Source organism: Oncorhynchus tshawytscha, linkage group LG13, assembly GCF_018296145.1.
Source record: "Oncorhynchus tshawytscha isolate Ot180627B linkage group LG13, Otsh_v2.0, whole genome shotgun sequence".
NCBI lineage: Eukaryota > Metazoa > Chordata > Actinopteri > Salmoniformes > Salmonidae > Oncorhynchus > Oncorhynchus tshawytscha.
In genome coordinates, this window is record NC_056441.1 from 53,314,903 (window position 1) to 53,323,169 (window position 8,267).

General features: G+C 45.8%; 1 protein-coding gene across 2 annotated transcripts; it reads right to left on the minus strand.

The window, feature by feature from the left end:
• Positions 1-1,441: 1,441 nt before the first annotated feature.
• On the minus strand, positions 1,442-8,267 carry LOC112265122. Of its 2 annotated transcripts, none has more exons than XM_024442177.2 (6): positions 8,122-8,267; positions 4,694-7,142; positions 3,642-3,841; positions 3,356-3,480; positions 2,804-2,918; positions 1,442-2,504 (listed from the first exon to the last, which is right to left on the minus strand). In XM_024442177.2, exons 2-6 carry the CDS (start codon positions 6,888-6,890, stop codon positions 2,376-2,378), a joined length of 2,766 nt encoding a protein of 921 aa, XP_024297945.1. In that variant the 5' UTR covers positions 6,891-7,142; positions 8,122-8,267; the 3' UTR covers positions 1,442-2,375. The 2 variants fall into 2 exon arrangements, with proteins under 2 accessions (XP_024297945.1, XP_024297944.1); XM_024442176.2 differs by having other exon boundaries at positions 7,817-8,267.

Sequence of the window (8,267 nt, forward strand, 5' to 3'; positions counted from 1 at the left end):
AGAAAATAGACCAAGAACTGATCCAGAAACAGTGAGGAGGGCTACAACACATTTCCTTTTCTGCCTACTCTATTACCCTTTTCCCCAGAGTGTTCTCTTTGGGGTTTACAAAACTGGATGGGGAAATATAGGGAAAAGGCTCCAACAATCCCTAGGTGAAGCCATAGACTAAATTATCCAGTCAGTCTCAGATTTGTGAACACTGAAGTGAGGCCAAAGGACCAAAAAGGAACTAGAGCATATCGCCTCACCCTCCTAGTTTCATATGTCCATAATGGCTTCATATGGTTATTGCAGACAGAGATTGCTTCTCCTTGAGCTTTTATGTAAAACTAATACATGTGATTAGGGGAGCCATCGGATCACATGCTGCAGCTGAAGAAAACAGCATCACCAGGATATGTTTTTCTTCTTGCCAGCCATGCACTGAACTATAGCAGGGCAATGTGCACAGTGCAGATTAGGCAAACACACTGTTGACTTTATTTGAGAGCTTGCCAAAACGTAATCTACGACCACTCACATATTTTCACAATAACACAATCAATGCCACATTATCAGGTGAAAACAGAGCCTCTGACTCAGCAAGTTCCTGTTAACCAATTCAGCACCACAGACAGCCCTGGACTACTGCATTTGAAACCCAGGGGGCCCCAAAACAGATGTTCTTTTAGGAAAACAGCTAACTTTCTGCATTTCAACACATTTTGCCACGGGGCAGAGAGTACAAATGTGCAGTTTTATAATGCTATTGTACACATTTTATCATGATTTAAAGCAAATTTTCTGCAATTCTACATATTGTGCCATGGAACAAAGAGAAAAATGTGCTGTTTTATAGCTCATCTCATGCTATTCTTCACATTTTGCCATGAGGCTGAGAGGTCATTGTGCAGTCTTAAAGCAAATTTCCTCCAGTCGGTTAGGGGCCCACTGGAGGTTAGGGGCCCCGGGGCACGTGCCCGTTCGGTAAGCCGGGCCTGACCACAGAGACCAGCATCCAGTACAGGACCTCCCCTTGGGCCTCTTACCTGTCATCATCATTCATCGGAGAAGTCACAAATATGCCATTCTGATAGGGGACATACTTGGCCATAAGGTTAGAGTGGGCATAAATCGAGAATAGCGTTACGCTGTCAGTTTCCCTCATTAGCAGTCTTAGGATAATGACTTGAAGGCTTACTTTGCAGTCTTGCCAGTGGTAATGGTGTGCTAATTCAATGTATGTCACTTGGAAGTGTTGATTTGCCAGTGCAGTTTCCCTTTGACCTGTGATACTTCATTCTAGCGCCGTACACCATTCTAATTGACTGACACATGTAGCCTGTAGAAGTACTATTTTTTGCTGTTTTGGTTTATAGTGAGTATTGTGTCAAATACGCAAATAAGATGACCATTTAGGTACTTCTAAAAATGACACAGCAACAACATTAGCAAAAGCTTTGAGGATGGAAAACCGCAATCACCGTGTCATTTTATTACATCAATGAACAAGTTGACAATCTCTTTTTTTTATCCATTTGAACCACTCAGAAAAAAAATCTGTATTTTCCCTTGGAATTATGTACAAATGACAAACATCAAATACATTTTCTGTAGACCTACTGAGTTGCCCAGGGTTGCCCCCACAAAAACAAATGGAGTCTTAATAGGACATGATTGCATTTTTGTGATCTAAAACAAACTTGTACTGGTAAAATAACACTTTCTCTTAGCCAGTACAAAACGTAATTCTGACAGACAGAAACACCCCAATTTAAAAAGGTAATCATTTCAGTAAACATGGTCATTATGTACTGAAATAATAAGAAAAGGAGCTGTGATCCATGTGAGCTCCAATGTTAGCTAAACCAACAGAATATATTCTGCTCCAGAGTTGTCACTGGCACACAGTTGAGCCAGACCACATGATGGGAGAGGACAGTGTGTGTTTGTGTCCAAGTCCGTGTGTGTGTGGGGGAAAGCGGGTGGGAGTGAACGAAGGGGGAGGGGTATAGACATCCACTTCTCCTGACAAACAAATTACTTTAACATTTCATAGAGTCCCTAAAAGAATGAGATTAATAAGAATGTAAACATCTGCATGTATTTTAGGAATATTTGTGAGACAAAAATAATCATTTGTGCTTCATTTTATCCAATTAGTCACAGGTATGCATCTATTGATCCAACTCCAGGGAAATGTCAAGCAAAACAGGGCATTATTAAGGGTCACCATATAGTCAGCTGGTCCATCCTCTGAGTTCTGAATCTTGTGACATTTTTTTGTTATTTCTCCCCATGGAGATGAAGACCGTGACCCATTAGTGGTTTGGCATAGAAGGGCATAGTAAAGACAATGTGTTGTTGACAGTCAGGGAAAGTGGAAATCTTGGTTATTCCATGATGTTCTTGTTGACATCATAAGATAACCGTCTCTTCCCACAGGCCTGTGCATGCTGACTGGACGAGGGGAGGCCAAGAGAGGGACTGTAGTTGGCTGCTCTATGCCCAGTCATATTTTCCTGCAGACGTGAACAAATGATGACTCTTCTAAAAATTTACATGAACTGTAGTCGTGATCCCATTTGCTTGTTATCCGAGTGCCAGTGCAGATAACAGTCAAATGACCACATGACGAATGACCCATTTATACATTCAGTTTGCTCGAACATGCTGTAGCATTTGTCATGGTGATAGTATAGCTTTTTAAGTTAAGGCTGTAACATAAGATTAGGCTGTATCATTTCTGCCCCATAACAGGAAACAGAGCAGGCCTGTTATCACATTCAACCATGCATTACACTGACTACATGACACTCACCGTGTCATACTGGCCCAAATGTAGCGACTGTAGAAGCCGTCCACGGGAAACAGCATTTGCCCTCTTATATTTCAAGCCAAACATCTTCTTCAGGTCATGGAACCCATCAAGTAAGCTACAGCGACAAACAAAGATATGTAAATGAATGGAACAACTGAGCTCCACAGTTATGAATGACACCAAAGCCTAGTAAATCATTGTGAATCTATCATTCAACCAATACCGATTCAGTGCATGAAATATTGTCTGACATGCAGCTTATCTCTGATACAGCAGGGTCATTGTTGGGTGGCGGTGACATTTCATGCTATCTTGAAGGTCATCATTTCTTCCACTAGATGGCAATATTTATAACCACCATCTCAGAATGCTAATTCCAATTTCATGAATTGTAGAACTATAAAGATTCCAGATTATGCTTCCAACGGACTTAAACATGCAAGCTGAGAAGAAATACGAGTCGGATTTTCTGCTAATGCAGGATCAAACTTCCAAATCATTCCCCGAGCTGGATTTTAATAAAATATCATTGTGGTCTCTTGACCCACTTACCCATGATCCTCTGCAGAGCTTTCATGATCCAAGATGCCTCTGAGGAGCTGGCTGAGCATGGGAACAGCATCACGGTCATACAGGGGAGTAGACAGTGACGGGAAGGACTCCACAAACACATTGTTCTGACAGATGGAAAAAATGAAAGATGAAGAAAAAGATTGTATGTATCATTTACAGTCAGTCCCATGGACCATGTATTCCTGGAGATATAGGAAATAGGAATATGCAAGAAGTTGACTCCTGGACTTTGTAGTCACTTCTGAGGAAAGATTTGAAGGCCTACCACATTTCCCTTGGCAGAGAATCTTCCCCTCGTCTTCTCCACAGCATTTGTGGGCCACCACTGTCCTCTTGTGTCTTGTCCCTCTCCCTCTGAATCCTTTGGGAAGGCTGTCCAGGCATCCTCTGGTGGTTGGAATGAGCGGTCTGGCCAACATGAGGTCCAATGGGTCGACTCGTTGGTGATGGAATGGTTTTCAAGTGCTGCATGGGAACATTAAGAGGGCATCAGAAATGTATTGTTAGACACTAGCTAGTTTCTATTGATTCGATATGATCGGTATTCCATGCACTGAGTCGACCTTAAAGTGCAGGGACCTGGTGTATGCTCCAAATAGGCAGCTAGTTCACATACCGTCCTCATTCAAATGACCTGAATGGCCAACAAATAAAGTACTTTGTTTTGGTAGGTGACGTGTTTTTGAAACTTTGTGGAGTGTCATTAAACACCTGATTACACCTTGGTTAAAAGCCCATGCAAGTGCCACTGCTTTAACTGACATATGACAATCATGACAACAAAGCTTCTATATATATATATATATTTTTATTGCCATCAGACACGAATGATTAGGAGTTTTGTCTTTGAGGTTCCATGGGGATGGAAAGTTTGGATGGATGGGCTCTCTCCCTGCGTGGTCCAAATCGCGGAGGAGCCGCCTGCCTGGGTCTCTGTCTCTTTAAACATGGAGCCCCAGGTCCTGAGGCTAACACGGCTTACATCTCAAAGCCGACAGCACTAGCACTACATTCCCGGCAGCGCTTTCAATAATTAATACCTTCACATGAGCTTGGGAGAGGGCCCTCAAGAATCCAGGTCAGTCCTGACTAACTGATTAGTAACGGGAGCAACACGTCTACATGCCCTGGCTGCCGCATGGTACAAACCACAACAAAGAGAGTTACCACTACTGTTCACATTATGCAAATGTAACAGAGGCAGCAGTAATCTAACTGGAGCATGTGATAGTCACTAGAATTTTCTGTTGCATGTGTGTCGATGTCTTTAACATGGCTCAAAGCACATTTCTGAGGTGCGGTAAGCTAGGGACTTACCAACACTCTCACTTTTCCCAGAAGGCACTAGGGGTGATGCAGTGAAGCGGTCGTCCCAGGGCGGCTGCTCCTCTGCCTGCATGAAAAGCCCAAAGTCATCCTCCGCCCCCGGCCCCCCATCCAGGAACCCACCGTTGGAGGCCACCTTGCTCTCGTCCCGGCCCCTCTTCCACTCCTGCTCCCCTGGGCTCCGTAGCAGAGGCACCAGAGCCCAACCTCCAGCGTCTGTCTGCCCCCCATTTGGAGCAGGGAGGCCTGTTGTCATGGCTCCTGAGGAGGCCGGATTAGGCGGAGAGTGTGTTACAGAGGTAGCAGGGCCAGCAGCAGCAGAGGCTCGTAAAAGGGAATTAAACTGCCCAGCCCCTGCCTCCCTCCACCCTCCTACGGCCTCCTCAGTCAGGGTAGCTGATAAATCTGAAAAACACCTCTCTTCCGTGAGCACCGTAAACACCTCTCTACATGTGAGCTCGGACTCATGCTCCTCCGTTGCCCAGCGAGGCCCTCGCTCAGTTCTCTGGGATGTGAGGTCTCCCCCTACCAGCCTGGTCTCATTGTCTGTGCTCCTGACCTCAGGCAGTATCTCTCCATGCTCCCCACAGAGTTCCCTAATTTCTGATGCTGTTGACTGGATTCCCTCCTCTCCCTCACAGAGGCCATGCACAGATTTATGGAATACTTCTTTATCCACTGCCACAGGATATTTTTCTTCTGGCAGACATTTCACACAAAGCTTATTGTATTGACTATCTGATTTACTTTCCTGATTTATCTGACCATAGGCAGTCTCATCAGTAGCAGTTGAAATGCTGCCCCCTGCTGGTCTGGGTGGTTGAGTGGAGCAGTCTTTGAGGCAGCCTCTCTCAGAGCAGCAGTGTCTCTCTGAAGTTTGAACATCGATCCACCTCTTGGGCAGCTCCCCCTCAGCTATCCCCCCATTCCCCCCTAGACTCTCAGAATCACACTTTGTGGACTTGATATGATCCACAAACCCAATCACAGCACCCACCAAGCCATCAAAGTCTTCCACATGTCTCATGACACCACTGGCCACATCCTTGCCTCCAGTATGGATGTCTGTATCGCATAGTTTGTCCTGGAAGTGCTCCTTGTCGAGGGAGTTTTCAGGATGCAGCCCCTCCTGTGCGTGTGGGCTGTCTGGCTTTCCCTGGTCCCCGACGTCACTGCTGCAGTTTTCTGGGTCAGCGTTGTCTGGAGGCAGGGAGGAGTCACAGGGCTTTGACCGGGTGAGACCAGTCCTGTCCTGGACTTTCTCCTTAATCCCCTCCACACCGCCGCTCGACTGATCCTGCTCACATACAGAAGCAGTTTCCCTCTGACCCCCGCTGCTCTCCTGTCCTCCTCTCCGCCCGTGACACTGGGTGCAGGTCTTGGTCTGAGCGTGACTGCATTTGGGGCTTCTAGTACTCCCTCGGTCTTGTTTTCCACTCAGAGTGTCCTGGCCAGTTGTGGGAAACTCCCCTTTGTCCCTGCTTTCCTGGCTCCCTTCCAGGGTGCTCTCACCAGAGTCCTCCGTGCTCTGGAGTGCTCTCCCCTGGATGGGAACCACAGGCTTGCAGGACGTCCTCCACCTCCGGGCTGACCTAGATTTGACCTGGTACAACGCTGAGGCCCCTCCCATATCCCACACCCCCATTTTCCCAACTGTGGAAGAGTCCCTGACCCCTCCCACTTTATCCCTCAGCCAGCTGCCCACCAGCGTGGAGGGGGACTGAGGAGCTAGACCTTGAGTGCAGGGCCTTGGGCTGCCCGTGGAGTAGAGGCACCTTCCACCCTCCGTCTTGAGGAACAGACAGCTTGTCTGAGTCTGACCACCTCCCTCAGAGGCCTTCAATGTTGCCACAGTCACCAGTGCCCCCAGGCCTGTCTGTCTGGGGTTGGAGGCATAGTTGGAGTCCAGCGGTAGCCCCAGACCATAACCCAGCCTGCCCCACTGTCCCACTGGGTAGCCATCTGTAGGCCTGGGGCAAGTTTCTTGGGACCTGGGGGGAGGTGCTGCCCTCCCGCGGTTCTTGGAGCACGCAGCCCAGGCCCGAAGGCCCTTGACTAAGGGCATGTCCCCAAGCTCCAAGCGTCCTGTGAAGTGAAGATCGCTTCTTTGGCACTTCTGCAGCACCTCCCTGGGGGAGCAAGACATCTCCAGGCATGGGTAGTTGTTGTTATTGTTCTGCTGAATCATTTTTGCAGCCTTCAGATGATTAAGATATGTTTGATACTATTGGCTAATGTACAAATCTTCAAACTTCAATGTACCAAGGAGGCTTCAACGACTGAAGAATAGACACTCAAAGTAATGACACGCTGTGTATTTCGGGAGTAATATTCAGTGACAGTGCTGTCAACATTGTTCTCCATCCAGATACACAGCTTCAGAGTATTTCTGTCATGGGGTGTCAGGCATGTAAAGACAGTTCAGACTAAATAAAACAACCTAGGAGGAGAAACAAATATTTGATCAGAGATATATCATGGAAGACATTTATGCAATAACTAATTTCATTTTTTGGAAGGGACGTTACTGTACAAAGACTCTCAAAGTCAAATGAAGCTACAAATCAATATCTGCAAGAGCCCACAAGAAAGATTGAATGTAGCGATCCTCACACAATATTTACTACCTATTTTTGATTGGTGTTTTGGAGCACAATCAAATGCCGTATTTTATGATCTCAAGTTAAATTTTTTAAATATATATATATATATATATTAGAGAACCTCATTTTTAACCACAAAGAGCTTACATTTGTTAACATAGACGGTATAGTTATAGTGGACATTATCATGATATATTATGAAGTAGAGGTTCTTGACCAAACAAACCATGTTAAATTCATATATGCCGTGGTTGATAGGGCACAGTAGGCTATATAGGTGATGCATGTATGATTAGCCCAGAACCAGAGTTTTAATCGGCTACGGGCATTCAACATGTATCAATTGCTTTAAAGCCTACCCGTATTAATATTTAATAAGGACGGTGGCTATAGACAATACAAATCATCAGAGTTTCCAAAACAGTCGCAATATGTTTTTTATTTTAAACGGACGCTGTTAATATAGCCACCACAACTCAATATTATCGTCATCCTTGCTTGCTTATCTTACCTTATCATACCCAGATTCTCAGAGCGAGACGTTGCCAGACGTGTAATTGCCTTTGCGTGTTGTTTGCTAAACCTTAACCTTCATTTGATAGGTCTTGCAAAATAATTTCGTGCGTCTCCCACGAACACGACTCCCTGAACATCGGGCGACGAGGGTTTCTATAATCTACTATAATTTGTTTAGAGGTGGAAAAGGTCCACTCTGCCTGCATCGAAGTCAAAAAGGCTGTTTTAAAAATGAAATCAACATTTTCTGTGAGTCTCTTTGATCAGCTTATTCAAGCCAGCCAGCAGCTGCGTCCTTACCGCAGTAGCCTACAGTACGTGCGTCCAGCAACCAGAATGTCGACGGCAAGATACTTCCATCCATCCCACTCACACACGTAGCCTAAGCATCATCGCTGTAGCCCACTCTTGAGGTGTGCTGCGTTCATGTGCTAGTCGGAACTAAT